Source organism: Doryrhamphus excisus, chromosome 10, assembly GCF_030265055.1.
Source record: "Doryrhamphus excisus isolate RoL2022-K1 chromosome 10, RoL_Dexc_1.0, whole genome shotgun sequence".
Taxonomy (NCBI): domain Eukaryota; kingdom Metazoa; phylum Chordata; class Actinopteri; order Syngnathiformes; family Syngnathidae; genus Doryrhamphus; species Doryrhamphus excisus.
In genome coordinates this window covers 11888383-11908019 of record NC_080475.1, presented here as the reverse complement: position 1 = coordinate 11908019, position 19637 = coordinate 11888383, and the positions used below count along the sequence as shown (strand labels likewise).

The following is a 19637-nucleotide window of genomic DNA, read 5'->3' as shown; positions in this document are numbered from 1 at the left end:
TTCACCACTAAACCACAAGTTTTCCTACATTGTAGTACAATTGGATGTTCTTAATGTGTTATTGTGATACTTGATGTTAACTTTTATTCTTCTATTGTAAATGTTGCACTTTGAGATCATTCATTTCATGTAAAGTGCGTTATAAATTAAATTTATTAATAATAATTATTATTATTAGTATTAGTATTATTATGATCATTATAATTATTAGTAGTATTAGCATTATTATGATAATTATTATTATTATTATTATTGTTATTATTATTATTATTATTATGGTTATTATTATGATAATATTATAATGCTTATTATTATCATTATAATTATTATAATATTATAATAGTTAGAATATCATCATAATAATTATTATGGTTATTATCATAATTATTATGGTTATTATAATAGTTAGAATATCATCATAATAATAATAATTATTATAATAATTATTATAATTTTAATTATTATAATCATAATAATTATGATAATTATGATAATTATAATAATCATAATTACAATTGTGATTATTATAATTATAACAATAGTAATTATTATTATTATACTTATAATAATTCTAATAATAATAATTATTATTATTATTATAATTATCATTATTATTAACATAATTATAATGATTATATTATAATTATAATAATTAAAATTATTATTATTATTAAAAATATTATTATTATTATTAAAATTATTATTATTATTAAAATTATTATTAATAATAATAATAATTAAAGAGACTTACTGTGATGTCTTTCCCAGCCCAGTTACACTCCTCCCTCCACTCAACGGGGGCCGGCCAGTAGATCTGAAAGACAAACAGCAAAAGTGTCATTCTCATTTTGTTTACGGTTTATTTATTTTTCTATTCTTTCTTTAAAAAATTAGACCTAACCTTATGCTCCTGTTTTGCGATGTTATCCAGCGATAGCGACAGCAGGAAGTTCTTGGCCCCCACAAACAGACGACCCCTCTCTTCATCCAGCAACAGAGCGCTGAAGCAGCATGAACGTTCCAACTCGAAGCGCCTCACGCCGTGGAACTGCTGCAAGTCTGAAGTTAGAGACATTTGTTTTATAAATAAAGTTTTTTTGTATTTGTTTCACTAGTAAGGTAAACTGTTACATTTGTCTGTCTTGTATAGTTTTAGGGAGTCATTACTCCTCCTTACCTTTGAAGGAGAGCTTCATACGTGGCGAAGAGGAGGCCGAGGAGGAAGAAGAGGAGGCGGACGAGGAGGAAGAACGTGTGACAGTGCTGGAGGATGACGAAGAAGCATGAGCGGCAGCCAAGCCCAGAAGGAACAGAGAGCTGCAGGTGACCATCATGGCCACCGTCATCATCATCATGGTCATCATGCTGGAACACTCCTGCTGGTCTTTGACGACGAAGGTCAGTAATGTCAGGCTGGCTTTGATGTTTGGATCAGATGAAGTCCATGGAACTGGTCGGGTCTGAGTTTTAAGTCTTTATGGGACTCCTGCGATCACCTTTCGCCTCCGAGATGCGATGAAAATGTCACACATCCGCACCTAAAAATAGAACACATGTTTGAATGGGTTAAAACGAATTTCACTTTATTTTACTTTTGTTTTCGGGTTCTCAATATTTTTTTTACACTTGTGACAGTTAATAAAGTAAAAAAATGGTGTATCCAGCGAAAATATTGTCACTTGTAATGAATGACAACGGATGTAAATAGTAGCAAGTGTAGTAGCGCTAACTAGCGCTAGTTACACACCACTAGTCGTCACGTTTTGTTGCGCTGTTGAACAGACTGACTCGACACGGCTGACCGGGTCTATGCACAGAAGGAGATCACAGGCTAACTACCAATCGAACGAAATGAACGGATCTTTTTACTGAATGAACCGGAATGATCTAGTTCACTGAAATGAACGGTTTTGCCCACCACAAGTAAGAGTGCGTGTAAAGAGGGACGTACAGATTCCCCAACATGCTTTGCTGTAATTAAAATGATCCCTTTTGACCGTTTTATGCTTCTTTAAGGTGTTATTTTGTACAGATAGGGTGTATATAGTAATATAAGTGTTTTTTTTAGTCATGTCCAGTTAAATTACTTTCACTTTTGGTCTGAACATGGCACCTTTACTAAGAATAGTTGTGAATTCCATGCTATATATAATAGTTCCACTTCTATTTTCATATGTTTGAAGTATACTCTTAATATTGGGAAGAGTAGTAACTTATATATAGTACAAGGACGTCAAACTGAATAAGGGATGAAACGGCATCAGAAATGATGCGTAAATGTACTGCATTTTATAGTTTTGTGTATAACTTTTTTTTTACACGTAAGTTAATGTTAATATGCAAATGTTACTTAAAAAATGTTACTTTTTGACTTGTGGGCCGCATTCAGTTAACAAACTTGTGCGGGGGGCTTTAACATATATTTAGCACACAGGATTTTACGCTTGTAATTCTAACAGTCCGCTTTGAATTATTTGTCTAATTTTTTTTTTTTTTACTGAATAGGACATCCGACTTGAAAGTCATGTTGCCAGCTGGTATGTTAAAAGTTGAAATACTTAAAAGCAACTGGTGGGCCGGACTTCAACGCTTAGTGGGCCGCATGTGGCCCCCGGGCCGTAGTTTGCCCACCCCTGGACTAGACATCCCTGTGTCACATTCTGTTCGTTATGTTCTGTTCGTTTATCTTGCTTTCCCTGACTTTTGTTTCCTCCAATCAGCTCTCTCATTCATCTTGTGTCTAGTTCAGGTGTGTCTTGTTCTTGTCAGCTCCTATTTACTTACTGTTCTTTTAGCGCCTACATGGAACTACATATTTTTGTTTTTTGGATCCTAAGTTGCCCAGTATTAATTGGAATTAAAGTTGTTTAAAGTTTTTTTTAGCAGCATTCCACTCTTACCTTCATTATTTCCACAGACAACATGACACTCCTAGACAAGACACAAGAGGGAGGAGAGAGCCGATTGGAGGAAACAAGAGTCAGAGCAAATCTCCCTGTTCAATCTCCATTATGTGCTGAGATCTCCAACCGGTGAGTAGTTGGTTAACTAGTCAATAATAATTATTATTATTATTAAATGACTGAACATTGGCCCCATGACTTCAAAGAGTGAGTAGTGTTACTTTATTTTAGTTTTATTATACAGTAGGTCGTTAAAATGGTACCTAAAACATATTTACACAGCGAAAGACATCATAAAGCTTTGAAAATGTTGGTTTCACTATCTTGTTTGGTCATTGTTTAGTGCACAGAAGCTTTTCGGTCTTATTTTTCCATGTTGGCAAAGAAGTGACAGTGTACTCGAGAAGTGGAGCTAATTTGTTACTTTGTCCAATCAAAGTAACAAGTTTAACAAGCTCTGTTGTACACAGTGAGCAACAACACACACACACATAAACTTCCCTCTGCTGACAACACAATGACGTCTTTCAGAAGAAAAGTGTCATTTATCACGTTACACCTCTCTAACAAGCAAACATTCTATTTTATGACTCCCCAGAATGCAGCCCTGTTGTTTTAATGCACAGGTGTACAAGTGTATTTCTAGTTCAAGCTAATTCTCAACACAAATTGGTCTTAATCCCAAAAAGCATACCAGCCTTGCAGCCATGAATTAACTACTCTGTAAAAAGCTAAAAAAAGAATAAGTGTGACAACCGTTTGAGCTGTTAGTGTATGTACGGTATGAATGATGAGATTCTACAATACATACTGTGTGTAGTTGCATGTATGGGCTCTGTCCTATGACAATCAAACCACTTACAGCGTAATCCTCAGCATCAAACGCTGCAATGGTACAATCATGGATGACACTTGCAAATTTTGTGAGACCTTAGACTTCACAGACAGACTTACACCAGTACATATACCAGTGATGACATAGAGGAAAATGTGTGATGATATCCATAAAAGCAGCAATTGAGCTTCCTACGACAGACAAATGCACTGCAATGTGACAACACAACCAATTACATACGCCAATTAATTTACATAAATACATAAATACAGTCATTATACACATACAGAACCAATGTTGTAATTGTGCTAGAAAGCGAACATCTAACAACACAACAGCTGAGTAGCAACATTTTAAAGCGCATACAGACGTAGATATGGTTCAGATTTCAAATTTAGCTAGAATCTGGAAGATCTAGAAAGCTTTCTGCGCGGGTTATTGTGTACAGGTGCTCTATCAGAGTCCACAACTCAATACAAATGTTTGGGTTTTTTTTTTTACCAGATGTTGATTAGAAATTCCTGTGGTTATTTGTAGACTATGCACCCTGAATCGAAGTATTAATTGTCATATACCAGTGATGGCATAGAGGAAAATGTGTGATGAAAGCCACAAAAGCAGCAATGGAACTTCCTATGACAGAGAAATGCACTGCAATGTGACAATACAACCAATTACATACGCCAATTAATTTACATAAATATATAAATACAGTTATTATACACACACATACAGAACCAATGTTGTAATTGTGCTAGGAAGCGAACATATAACAACACAACAACAGCTGAGTAGCAACATTTTAAAGCGCATACAGATGTAGATACGTTTCAAATTTAGCTCTTGCATCTTGAATCTGGAAGATCTAGAAAGCTTTCTGCACGGGCTATTGTGTATAGGTGCTCTATCCACAACTCAATACAAATGTTTTGTTTTTTAACCAGACGCTAATTAGAGATTCCTGTGGTTATTTGTAGACTACCGCACCCTGAATTGAAGTATTTATTGGCGTATTTAGAGCAGGGGTCACAAACTCAATTTACTTGGGGGCCACTGGAGCTAGGGTCTGGGCGAGACTGGGCCGCATCAGGTTTTCCAAAAAAAAACAAAAAACGTATTTATTAAAAACAGAAAAATGAATAAACTTTGCTTTGGTTTCGATTTTCTACAAGAAAAGCTCTGATAAAACATTCCACAGTTCTCAAATATCTTAATTTTTATTTTTCTACACAAAATAAGATGAAAAATAAACAAATCAAGAATAAAGAAAATCAATCAATCAGTAATAAATAAATATAATAATAATAATAATAAAACACCAAATAATAAAAACTTAAGAAACCACATATATTATTTTTTTTCAGATTAAAATGAACAAAGCATTATTAGAGCCCTGTAGACATGACAAAACACGACTATAGTCACATTTATTCTCTTTTTATTTACAACATATTGCGCAACTGCAGGGTCTTGAGACACATGCTAACTCGCAAACTAGAGAGCTAGCGACCTAAACGGTAGCCTTCAAGTTATTTCCTTTAAACTTAAATAGCCAAAAACTTACCACTTCCACACGGATAGGGAGGATAACCATTAACAGTTATTTAACCTTTAACATGAACATTAATCAAACATAATAATTTTTTCCGGGTACATGATACCATAGAGCATCCATATCAAACTTGCGCGGGCCGCACTAACATTAAACTTTCATATCAAGGCGGGGGCCTCAAAGTAGTGTCCTGCGGGCCACATTTGGTGTGTTTGAGACCCCTGATTTAGAGTAACTAGAATATCAGTTGGTTGAGTGCAAAACTACGAATGAACAGAGGGTGAAAATAAACTTCTTCCTTCCACTAACCCTCTACACAGTATGTATATTTTGGTGTAATACTGCTCACCGTAAGTGTCATACAATTGAAGACTTTTGTACACTAATACAGTACATCCATACATCGTGCACACACACTAGCCTGCTGGCACACACTGGCATGAATAATGAGGCTATTGAGGCACTGACACAAGAGAGCGCTTATGAATCGCCAGCGCTGCTCAACAAGACGGGAACATAAGGCTTCCACACCTGGCAGCATACGTGCACACATAATGTATATGAATGCACAATGGCGCACATGCAAGCTTTTAAAGCTGCACACACATTTCCTTCCTTTGCCACAGCTCCGTCGGTGAACAAAAGGAGTCTTGTTAGCTTTAAGTCGTGTCAAGATTGTGTTAAAAAATTAAAAAGAAGCATAAAATTGCTGCTTGACAGCACTAAGGAAGTGATTACGGTGTGAAGAATGCTTTGGTAGATGGTGTATTGTGTTGCCATGACAAAAGGTAGAGGACTTTGCTGTTTGTATGTGTATGTGTGTGTGTACTTGTTTTTTTTTTTTTCATCGTCTCGGAGCCACAAGTCTCTTTGTGTTTCTCACTCAGCACTTAGTTGCAACCCTCTATGCTCTATAATGCATCTTAATAAAAAAAAAAAAGAAGCCATTGGGTGCTGCTGACACTTCAGTTCAGTTCAGCTTCAATAGACAGCGGTAGCAGCATGCCAAGAGAGAGTGGATTAAAAAAAAGAAAGAAAAAGAGAAGGCCAGATTGTTTAGAAAGGGGTGGGCGGGGTCAAGGCGTACTATCAAAAAAAATAGCGACGAGTAGACAAAAGCGGGGTTGGCCTTCGGGGTGAGAAAGGTGATGTTAGAGTGTAGGCTGATGTACAGTACAAACTAATGAATATTAGCACACTCGGCCATGACACAATACACACTAATTCAAATCAACTTTATTTGTATAGCACTTTTCCTGCAAAGAAATGCAACACAAAGTGCTTTACAAAATTAAAACAATTTCCACAATTAAAAGGAAAAAACAAAGAAACAAAAGAGAGCCCCTCCTTCCCACCCTCCATACTAGACCCACACACGCACACACACACGCAATCACACACAGTAGGGAGACATGGCATGGCACTGAGGAACAAGGAAACGCCACCTTTGGGGCCGTCCACACTGGGAGGAGCTGCAGGCCGTGCCATCGGAGGACCAGCACCCGGGGCCCCCCGACTCCGACAGACGGGCGGACCCCCACATTAAAGGGAGGAACCCCCGGCCGGCCGGGTCGAAGGGACCCAAAGATGGCACCCCCTCAGCAGACCCAATACCGCCCCCAGTGTGGAGGACCCCCCCTGAGGAAACACTGGAGTTAAAAGCTGAAGACTAAGAGCATAAAATAAGACTAAAAAGATAAAAAACACAACAATGGAGTTAAAAGCTGAAGACTAAGAGCATAAAATAGGACTAAAAAGATAAAACCAAAACACTGGAGTTAAAAGCTGAAGACCAAGAGCAAAAAATATGACTAAAAAGATAAAAACAAAACACTGGAGTTAAAAGCTGAAGACCAAGAGCAAAAAATATGACTAATAAGATAAAAAACAAAACACTGGAGTTAAAAGCTGAAGACTAAGAGCATAAAATAGGACTAAAAAGATAAAAACATAACACTGGAGTTAAAAGCTGAAGACCAAGAGCAAAAAATAGGACTTACAAGATAAAAACAAAACACTGGAGTTAAAAGCTGAAGACTAAGAGCATAAAATAGGACTAAAAAGATAACATAACACTGGAGTTAAAAGCTGAAGACCAAGAGCAACAAATATGACTAAAAAGATAAAAACACTGGAGTTAAAAGCTGAAGACTAAGAGCATAAAATAGGACTAAAAAGATAAAAACATAACACTGGAGTTAAAAGCTGAAGACCAAGAGCAAAAAATAGGACTTACAAGATAAAAACAAAACACTGGAGTTAAAAGCTGAAGACTAAGAGCATAAAATAGGACTAAAAAGATAACATAACACTGGAGTTAAAAGCTGAAGACCAAGAGCAACAAATATGACTAAAAAGATAAAAACACTGGAGTTAAAAGCTGAAAGACTAAGAGCATGAAATAGGACTAAAAAGATAAAAACAGAACACTGGAGTTAAAAGCTGAAGACCAAGAGCATAAAATAGGACTAAAAAGATAAAAACAAAACACTGGAGTTAAAAGCTGAAGACTAAGAGCAAAAAATATGACAAAAAAGATAAAAACAAAACACTGGAGTTAAAAGCTGAAGACCAAGAGCATAAAATAGGACTAAAAAGATAAAAACATAACACTGGAGTTAAAAGCTGAAGACCAAGAGCAACAAATATGACTAAAAAGATAAAAACAAAACACTGGAGTTAAAAGCTGAAGACTAAGAGCATACAATAGGACTAAAAAGATAAAAAAACATAACAATGGAGTTAAAAGCTGAAGACTAAGAGCATAAAATAGGACTAACAAGATAAAAAAAAAATTGGCAATTTAATGGGCCAATGAACTCAAGGGCATTTTTATTATGTGAAAACACTCGAGTGCTGTCTATGTTTCCAGTTGGGCTTCTTAAAAGCACTTTTAAATTACCTAAATTTCAACATTAGGGTTAGATTTCGGACAGCACGCTTCCAAGACATCACTCAGATTAATGCACATGATGCTTAGGTCCTATGTGGTCACTAGAGGGCGTGCAATAGCACCTTCAGGCCAAGCCCATCAATGGTGGCTACTACTTCCTGTTCATGTCAAAGCTTTCGGGCTCCATTGGGATCCACTATGGATATTTTAGCTGGAAAAAAAAAAAGTTTGGATATGAAACCTTCCACAATAACACGATATGGACAAAAGTATTAGGACTCCTGGACCACTTTTCAACTGGAACAAATTGCATTCCAAGCATCTATGGGTCATCTGTGAAGGGATCTGCCAAGAGTAAACCATCAATCATGACTCCATTAGTCATCATTGACTATTTAACACATGCTTAGCTGCAGCTTTGGAGTCATGGGAACGTTTCCATCAAGTGTTCTGGTCCAAATGGCTCAGTACCAGCAAGTAGCAGAAGACTGTAGAACTTGAGCGCTGCTCTCTGCTTCTTAGAGAACATCTTACTTTCTTTTACTCTGCTCTTGTGTTCTTCCTTCTTAAATCCCTTCAAGACGTGTGGTCTTAGTCGCTTAGTGTTAGTTTTGTTAGTTTTGCTTGACTAGTGCCTGGCTGCATTACATAATGATAGGATTCTCACACAGAGAACAATAAAACATATGTAATTAATATTTTACATAAGGGGCGGAAATAGTTTTAAAATATTGAGTTAATGTGGTGGAAAATATCAATATATTATAATTTTACAGCAGTTTTTAAGAGGATGAGATTTTTTTTAGCCTCAGGACCTTGTGTGAATTTTTAAAATTAGCCCTCTACAGATAACGTATCAAAATCAGTATTGCTGAGTGTTCAAATACTAATTTCTGGACATAATAATGCAATATTAACGGGACACCTTGTTTCTGATGTGGTAATTAATCAATATGTTGGTGGGTATCTTTCATTAATCATTTTAGCAGGACATATTTGGACAATTGAAGGCTTCCAACCTCTTGCAAAAAAGTAACTTTTAGGCTTTTGCAATCCCAGATCGTGGATGAAAGGAGCAAAATTCCCACAGACACACTCCCAAGGTACATTCCTTAATAATATGAATACTTTCATTCAAATATCCAGGAACAGAAGCAGGTCATTACATCTCTGGTCTACAACTGCAACCATCCATCCATCAACCCTATCTTTTAATAGTGTTGCATGTATGCTGGAGCCTATCCCAGCTGTCTTTAGGCGAGAGGCGAGGTACACCCATGACTGGTCGCCAGCCAATCGCAGCAACTGGAACCAGTCCAAGCCAAACCTCAAGGGAAAGTCACTTCATCCCTGTGCCAAGATACACAATGACGATAAATCAACTCACCTGTCCATTTGCTTCCATGGACCCAAACCCACCGTGCTCAGAACTTCCAGAACTCCCTTCAGAACAAGGGTCTAAAAGGGTCGCCAAGTATTCCCATCCTTCATGTAGTGTCGATGTAATTTGACCCCTTAATTCCAAACACATCCAATGATTGGTTTAAGATTGATGGTGGATGTCCTAAATGGAAGAAAAAAGTCCTCTATGTCCTCAAAGCAGCGTGCTGTGATGTGAACGTATTCCCAAATCCAAAGTCACTTTCTCTGATGAGCGTCTGCGGTGCCACTCTTAGCGTCCACTTAGAAAAATACACAAGTCTTCTTGACATCCACATGCGAGATGGTCTAACACACACACACACACACAAAGACACACACGCATACATACACACACGAGTGCTGAGCAGCGCTGAAGTGCTCCGAGGGAGAGCAGGCAGGAATAATGGACTTAATTCAAGAGAGGAGAGGGAAGGAGGGAAGGAAAGGTGGGATGAAAGAGGAAGGGGAGTGGAAAGGGGCAGGGACATGCAATTGTGTGTGTGTGTGTGTGTGTGTGTGTGTGTGTGTGTGTGTCTGCGCATGCATGCAGCTGTATGTTTGCATTGTCACATTTCACTTCGATGACTTGGCTGAAATAAATGTCAGTATTACAAGGTCAACCCAATGAAAGTACTATAAACAATGTGGCCTTAAATAGTATGTAAACATTTCACCATCATTTGGATACTACACAAGCTTGTAAATAGGAGAATAGTGTGTATTTTGTTCCTGTGGATGTTTGCATGAGTCACCAACTTCACACAAATTATTAAAAAATTATTACACAATAAGTCTTATAGATCACTTACACACATACACAGTACTCATTCATTCATTCATTCATTTTCTACCGCTTATCCTCACGAGGGTCGCGGGGGGTGCTGGAGCCTATCCCAGCTGTCTCGGGGCGAGAGGCAGGGTACACCCTGGACTGGTGGCCAGCCAATCACAGGGCACATATAGTCAATTCCTGTTTTGTAACATTATTAGAGCCCTGTAGACATGAAATAGCACCCCTATAGTCACCTTTACACTTATATTACCCAATATAGTAGATATTATAGTAGATATATAGGGTGCTGGAACCTATCCCAGCCGTCTTCGGGCGAGAGGCGGGGTACACCCTGGACTGGTGGCCAGCCAATCACAGGGCACATATAGACAAACAACCATTCACACTCACATTCATACCTATGGACAATTTGGAGTCGCTAATTAAACCTAGCATGTTTTTGGAATGTGGGAGGAAACCGGAGTACCCGGAGAAAACCCACGCATGCACGGGGAGAACATGCAAACTCCACACAGAGATGGCCAAGGGTGGAATTGAACCCTGGTCTCCTAGCTGTGAGGTCTGCGCGCTAACCACTAGACCGCCGTGCCGCCCCACAGTACACATATAGTGGCATAATAATAAATATAGCAACTTCTGTCAATTTCAGACTAAAAATAATGTACCGACGTAAGCCCCACACATTTCTGATTAAACCACGCCCATTTCCGGTTTATACCCCGCCCACTCAGAGTACAGATAGTGTGGTGTACTTGCTCATCCCTAGTAAAAACTCTTGTCAAAGATCCTCAATATTATGGCAGTAATCTACAGTTTTTCAGCACCTACTGCAAAGATCTAATATTCAAAGATCCTCTATATTCCGTAACTGGAGTGCTCTTGTTTTTTTGGGGGGGGGGGGTTGTACTCTTTAGTACTCTTGTTTTAAGATACTACTACACAAATGCTAGCCAAATATCCTGTATAAGACAAGAGCACTATGCTGTTTTCAAGATACTACTGCTTATGAAATATGCTTAAATATGTTATATATTGTTATGCTACATTGTTTGATTTTTTTTTAATGTAAATGTTAAATTAGCAAAAATTGCATTTATAGTCCATGGTGCCAGCCATGACAAAGTAGCTCGCAAAACAAACAAACAAAAAAAAACGCTTCTCGACAAAATGTTGTGTTGCTGCTGGATGTTTGCATTATCTCAACAATACTAGTTTCTTTTCTTTTCAAAAAGATGAATCTTTGAGAATGAATTAAGCAAATGCAGACAACACAAGACAGAAAACCCTAAAGGTTATACTTGGATTCATGAGGTGATAATCATCTCTCAAGCTGTCCAAATTAAGATCGGTTGACTGATTGCATCCAATCATGTTTTGATGAAGCCATCATCTTAAAAGTGCAGTTTGTATTTCCAATCAGCGGAGTATTTAAAGAGGGGACATCAACACAAGCAGGAAGATGTGCTGATAGAAAGCAGGGACGTATGCTGGTGTTGATGCCTTCTTGAGGATAAGATAACTGGACATTTTAGGAAACAGCTGATTGCCATACATTTCTATCATATAGGGGATGACATCATTGTACATCAAAGTTGAAATCAAGGTCAGGTGGGGTTAAAATGTAGAGAAAATTCATATGACACACACGTTAGGCTTATTTTTATTAGGCTTATTATCAATGCACCCATTCATCCAACTTCAAAAACATTCCTGCACTGGGACTAACTAATACTAAATATTCACCATAGCCTTTTGATTGCAAAGATACATACCAGGAAAATTGCTGTACTTCCTGTTTGCTGAGATTTTTTTTTTTACGCCACATTGTCATACAGAGGATCTGTAACTGACTTTTTGCAACAGCTTCTTAAAAACAGACAGCTTCTGTCACGTCAAGGTTCTTTGATCCGCGTTTTTGCAGTATGTCCTGAAAAACAGGACATTCAAACAGTCACTTGTTGCTAGGCAGAGGTCATAGTGCTCAACGGTAAAAATAATATTAAAAAATGGCCAACACCATGCCATAAAAATGGCATACAAATCAGTCTTGTTGAGTTAAACCTGCATTATGTTATGCTAAAAAAAATCTAACCTCATTTAGTGGTGATACAGACCTGTGATTGGTCAGTTTTCAGTACATTATTTCCTATTTCCACTTTCGTAAACGCCTTCTCCTCTGATTTCAGATCAACATTTCGCCATTATTCACAAAGGAAGCTAACAAACTCAATGCTCACTGTTCACTGAGTTGACGTTTGGGACGACTCTAAACGCTCGGTTTCAGGAGAGTTTTTTTTGTAACACCGGCTTCCTTACATGGGCATGCACTTTAGGCCAGATACGCTCTAGGACTGCCTTTCCCACAGTCCCTTTTCGCTCTGTTTTCAGTTCTTAGCTATGGCTCCCATGAGATCTTTTTACAAGGCAAGCTCGGGCAGAAGTGGTTGGAGTTGGTGATTCCCAGCAAAAGAAAAATTGTCAATAGAATTTCACACTGGACTGTTTTTGTGAAATATCCGCATTATACGTTAATGTTGAACATACTCAGTACTCTGTAAACGCGGACCTGTGTTACCACTCTTTTTGAGTTTATACACGTTAAGTCAGGGGTCTCAAACCAGAACCTCATGCGCTACCAATAGCGCCTAACCACATTTAAATTAGCTCTCCTAAAAGACTTTATTCATTTATTATTAACTCCTTCACCAACAAAATTAGAACGTGTGGCTCGGTAGTAGTCCGGAACTACTTGAGAGTGTGACCAATCACAGCGGAGTGTGCATGCTCAGTCGGGCCGTGGGTGAAATAAATGAAAACAGACCGTTTTGGAAATACAGCTGGAATATGTGCAGATTCTGGAAGCTCTTTTTCTGTGCGGGTTATTGTGTGTAGCTGCTCTATAGGAGTCCACAACTCAATACAGTGTCAAAAAATAAGCATAATAGATCCTCTTTAAATACAGATACAATACTGCTCATTCACTGCTGTCGTTGTCGAAGCAGATGTTTTTAATCGGAAAAAAAACTTGTGTAGTGTAAAGTATCCACTTCCACCGGCGGTGTGTCACGTCACTATTTGAATCTACATTCCAGTGGCAGGTGCTGAACTCTGCCCGGCAACCAGCACACAAACCCACAAAACGCTCTCCCAGCAGGCAGGGTATGATGCCCATTGAGAGGTCAGGAGTCTCACATTGAGTGAGGGATCACTACAGTATGTGAGCGTATTGTCTGCACAACTTTTTATTTGAGGGTCCACTCATCCGCCCCCCCCCCCCCCCACCCCCCCGCTGATCTGTCTGTCATAAAGGGGTCTTAATGTCTTTACAGGCTGTCATCCTAACAAAGACTCTAGTCTACTATCGTAACACAAAGCGAAATCATCTTATAAGAACTTTAAAAGTCCTTTTAGTGGGAAGTCAATCAAGTATTTTTGTGTTAGGCCTTCAAAATCCTCCCCGCTGATCCACTTTACTACTTTAAATTCTAAACAACAAACTGCACTGATAATACATAATGACTTATCTCACATTTTGCATAAGTAATTAAATATGGAAAACAATGTATAAATATATTTAAAAAATATATGATTTAATTTCATTCATTCATTCATTTTCTACACGGTCGCGGGGGTGCTGGAGCCTATCCCAGCTGTCTTCGGGCGAGAGGCGGGGTACACCCTGGACTGGTAGCCAGCCAATCACAGGACACATATAGACAAACAACCATTCACACTCACATTCACACCTATGGACAATTTGGAGTTGCCAATTAACCTAGCATGTTTTTGGAACCCACACATGCACAGGGAGAACATGCAAACTACACACAGAGATGGCCGAGGGTGGAATTGAACCCTGGTCTCCTCGCTGTGAGGTCTGCGAGCTAACCACTCGTCCACCGTGCAGCCCCCAAAACATCATGTGGATGGAGGAACACAGCCTTGCAACCTTGCATCCTTGCAGCCTTGCAGCCCTGCGGTGGTTGCCAATCAACCTAGCATGTTTTTTGGAATGTGGGAGAAAACCCATGGGAGATGGCAGAGGGTGGAATTGAACCTAGCTCCTAGCTGTGAGGTCTGCGCGCTAACCACTCGACCGCCGTGCCGCGATTTAATTTCATATAATAAAAAAATATATGTATAAAACGGGCTTCCGTCTAATGTACGCTTGATACTCTCTGCAGTTGAGTAAATGAGGAAACCCTCTTGGTTTGTTGCAGTCACATACACGCATCATATAAACGTCTGGTATTTCCATTCATATAATATAAATATCCCTGTGTCACATTCAAATATTCAACTAAAATATATTCAACTATGCTAAAATCTGTCCATTCAGATATAGGCATTATGCAAATGTCCGTCTCTTTGTCTTTCCATTCACCTCCACACCAGTCTGTCCACTCATATACACACATAATTTACGTATACATCTGTCCATCCATTCACATTCACATCCAAATGATTAAAAATATGTTTTTTTAAGGTCAGATATTGCATGTTGTTTTGGCTCTGCTACAAATATAGATTGAAATACTTATGTTAGCATAAGACGATTAACCTTGTTACGTGAGTGTAAGGTACAGTACCATCCAACGCCAGTGTACATATTACATCATAAATGCACCATTGTTTACTTCACTGCATATAGGAATGGAATGGAATGGAATGGAATGGCCTTTATTGTCATCATACAAGATGTACAACGAGATTGGAGAGCTTCTCCAAGTTAAAAAAAAAAGTATATAAAAGTAGAGTAAAAAAGACAATTTAACAAGATATATACAAGATACACATAGTATTGCACAGGAGCATACATATGCAGGAGCAATATAGTATCCATAGAGCAGGGGTCGGGAACCTTTTTGGCTACAAGAGCCATGAAGACCAGATATTTTAAAATGTGTATCTGTGAGAGCCATATACATTTTTTTAAACATTGAATGCAATAAAATGTGTGCATGTTTATGTAAGACCAACAGTTTTAGATATAATGGACTCTAATTACGTAGACCAGGCACACTACCCCACGCCAAGGGGGTGTGGCCAGCACACTTTCATCAGCAGCGCAGTGTCTAATAATAAATCAAATACTTGTTGCCATTAATACAACTTCTGCTGCTGCATGGTTTTGCACCGTACTCCGTATATTTAATTCTTTTGGCCATCTTCGTCAGAAGGCTTGCTTCTGCAGCTTTAGCTAGGTGACTAAAGGAGGAAAGTTTACATTTACATGTTGACATCTCAATGGTAATAATCAAGTTTTGGTGTTTGACCTGGAAAATATCATCAAGAAAGATGGATATGGTCGGCCGTATTGCAGTAGAAAATACTACATTTTTATTGCGGTAAATGCTTGAGAGCCAGATACAGTCACCAAAAGAGCCCTACCTGGCTCCCGAGCCATAGGTTCCCTACCTCTGCCATAGAGTATGCAAACTTATTATGGGGATTATTATTATTATTATTATTATTATTATTATTATTATTATTATTATTATTATTATTATTATTATTATTATTATTATTATTATTGCCTCAGCAGCTACGGTACAGCTGGCCACTGACATTGACTCTTAAGCTTGCAATGCAGGAGGTGGATAACAAATATAGAGTGTTAAGGTATGCAGCCTTTGCTGTATTAGGCAGCCATTGATGTTATTAAGAATCAAGCATGAAGACTATGATGGGATGTCGTACTACACTGAATGAAGCCAATATTCATTTTGACTCCATTTTCTTCTTGTAGCAGCCCAACAACACGTCAACTAGGTTTTTTGCACCAAATCCTCCCAAATTGCCATCAGGGCAGGATCAAGCAGTAACCACTGTTGTGTCAGGGAGGGGTCATGACCTCGTCCTCTAGTTGGGTCTTTGTCTCGAAACAGAGCATGCCAGCTCTCCACAGATTTCTGTGATGTGTCCTGGCAGGTAGTCTATGACACGGTCCCCTGACCCCTGTGACACCACTGGGATTATTGGGGGCCCCGGATGAGAATGGCAGCAAAAAGGCCAAAGAAGAAGCGAGTGTGTTACAGTGGGGGGGGTCTTTCTTGGAAAGCCTTTGGGGGGGCACCCGAAGCTGTAATCCTCTCTGCTGGACTTTGATGTGATCGCACCCAACTGAAAGGATGGAGGGTGACAAGGGATGCGGTCTGGAGTGCAAGGAGGGTTTAAGGGGGGGGTCTAAGGGTACAAGGCGACAATGGTGCCAACATTGGCTTGCTTATTATTGTTACCCTCAATTGGGGTAGCCTGACCGTATTTTGTCCTTTTGAAATATGTTTTTGTCTTATTCCATGAAGTCATCATAAAACAGGCATGCTACCTACAATATAAGAATTTTGTTAACTGACTGGCCACAACATTAGGTACACTTGCACAGTAGCACAACAGCCGCATCAAGCATTCTGTATCTATGGCTGACATAAAGGGGCTAAAAATATTATTACAAAAAAATAAAGTAATATTCATTCATTCATTCATTTTCTTCCGCTTTTTCCTCACGAGGGTTGCGGGGGGTGCTGGAGCCTATCCCAATAAAATAATATAATATTTATAAAATATTATAAATCAGCGGGCACGATCGTGCATCAGTCACTGAGTGTTTTTCTTTTTTTGTCTGTAGTACTGAATGCAGTGCTTTTGAGAAAAAATACAGTCAACAAGGCCGACTGATTTTCCTGTTTGCCATGTTTGCATGAATCACCAACAAAAATAATTATTTAGTTATTTTTGTAACATTATGACTTTATTGTCATAATATTACCACTTGATTCATGCTACTATATAACTATTTTTACAACACTTTTTTTTCTCTAAATATTAGGACTTGTAGTGACTTTATTTTTATTATATTATGACTTCTTTCTTGTTGCATTTTGACTTTCTTCATTACAATTTCATTTTTCATTTTTAGTATTGTAATATTTTAACACAGACTTGTAATCCTCTCTGCTGGACTTTGATGTGATCGCACCCAACTGAAAGGATGGAGGGTGACAAGGGGATGCGGTCTGGAGTGCAAGGAGGGTTTAAAGGGGGTGGGGGGGTCTAAGGGTACAAGGCGGAGTCTACAATGGTGCCAACATTGGCTTGCTTGTTAGCCTGACCGCATTTTGTCCTTTTGAAATATGTTTTTGTCTTATTCCATGAAGTCGCACTTGCACAGTAGCACAACAGCTGCATCAAGCATTCTGTATCTATGGCTGACATAAAGGGGCTAAAATATTATAATATTATTTATAAAATATTATTAGTCAGCGGGCACGATCGTGCATCAGTCACTGAGTGTTTTTCTTTTTTTGTCTGTAGTACTGAATACAGTGCTTTTGAGAAAAAATACAGTCAACAAGGCCAACTGATTTTCCTGTTTGCCATGTTTGCATGAATCACCAACAAAAATAATTATTTATTTTTGTAAAATTATGACTTTATTGTCATAATATTACCACTTGATTCATGCAGCTATAGAACTATTTTTACCCTTTTTTTTCTAAACATTAGGACTTGTAGTGACTATTTTTATTATATTACGACTTTTTTCTTGTCGCATTTTGACTTTCCGCATTACAATTTAATTTTTCATTTTTAGCATTGTAATATTTTAACACAGACTTTACCTGTAATCCTCCCTGCTGGACTTTGATGTGATCGCACATAACTGAAAGGATGGAGGGCAAGGAGGGTTTAAAGGGGAGGGTCTAAGGGTACAAGGCGTAGTCGACAATGGTGCCAGGGGGATCAGTGATGGGACTAACGCCTTCCCAGGCATGCATCACACCCTATCTGGCTATAATGACCTCCTGCAAACCAGACAGATACACATAATGTATAAACATCTGTCTATCCATTCACATACGTACAGTATATCATGTAAACATCAGTCTGTCCATTCACGCATGCATTGACATTATCATTATCGCAGCTGACTTGGGAGAAAGTGGTATCATAGTGGTATCATATACCTGTTTGTCCATTCATTCATGTATCTCTTCCTAAGTATAGCAAACCAAACAATATGAAAACTATTGTGAAAACTTGCAGTATGTTCCACAGAGCAGCTCGTGGAGCTCAGTCAGTGGATTAGAACACCTTGCATGACCACGGCTTTGCTTCTTTCATGCACACGCACGCAGGCACACACGTACAAAGCAGTCTTTGGCAGAGGAATGCACATTTCTGCACTAGTTCCCACCACTGTTAAATCTAGTTGGCTGAACACTGGCTTATGAAGGTGTCTCTCCGCATGTTGGCAAAACAAACTGAAAAGTGAAAGCAAATAAACTCACTTTGCCGGGTTGCTTCAGTAACACAACTCGACAAGCCAGCACATCTCGGGAGCGATGCACCGGGCACCCTGTAATTCGCTCTTTGCTTTAATCAGACCTAAACTATTCCTAAACTACTCCTGTTGATACAAGAAAAGAGATCACACAGTAAGGATGTCTTGGAGACAAAAAAAAAAAAAAAACGGGGAAAACACCTCTCTAGTTGAAAGGAAGAGGACTTTAAAACACTACCTTTAACGCCGACATTTACCATCTTAAAAATGCCCACACATGCATCGGTCCCTGTCCATCATGTTGTATAAACACAGGGAGAAGAGGAGCTAAGTACAGGTTGCTTTATAGAGATTGTATATTTGACTTTCACAGTGACAAAGCATAACATAAATAACATAAAATTATGAAAAAATAGTTTTTAAATAAATGCCTGTCTAGTCACATATATACATAACATTTTGCAAGATATTATTGGTCTCACTTTGGTCATTGCTCGTCTCCACATAGTGAAAATCAGGTAGAAATGCAAGAGTTGAAAAAAAATACTGCAAACATTGAGTGCAAAAATAGTCATGAGTGCGTTAAAGTAAAACTCTATTAGGAAATGTGGAATCAAACTATGGAATGGATTGAGTAAGGAAGTCAAACAATGCACAACGATGAGCCAATTCAAGAAACAATACAAGCAGTTGATGTTTGCTAAATACAAGGATGAAGAGTCATCTGACCAGTCATGATGTGCTATATATATCACTATATTGACACTTACTATGGTACACATTATGTCATTGGATGCTCATATCACCTCGTACAGTAAACCTCGACTATATCGGACTCGGATATATCGGAAATTCGCTCACAACGGACAGATAAAAAAGAACCGATTTTTCTGTAATGCATTTCCAATAAAAATTAATTGCATATATCGGATTTTTTATAACGGATTTCGCCTAT

The 19637-nt window shown here is 38.4% G+C and overlaps 1 protein-coding gene across 5 annotated transcripts in view; it reads right to left on the bottom strand.

The window, feature by feature from the left end:
- Window positions 1-19637, bottom strand: part of sema3b (sema domain, immunoglobulin domain (Ig), short basic domain, secreted, (semaphorin) 3B) — a 70296-nt gene that overhangs the window by 14342 nt on the left and 36317 nt on the right. For 3 of the 5 annotated variants that reach the window (XM_058085218.1, XM_058085220.1, XM_058085221.1), the window contains 3 exons: window positions 1178-1538; window positions 902-1059; window positions 752-814 (listed from right to left, as the gene is read on the bottom strand). In XM_058085218.1, the coding sequence (XP_057941201.1) occupies window positions 752-814; window positions 902-1059; window positions 1178-1364 (408 nt within the window). In that variant the 5' untranslated portion in view covers window positions 1365-1538. Of the gene's footprint in view, window positions 1-751; window positions 815-901; window positions 1060-1177; window positions 1539-1747; window positions 1851-9570; window positions 10070-19637 lie in introns of those variants that run through there. The other 2 variants (XM_058085219.1, XM_058085222.1) reach the window with 2 other exon arrangements.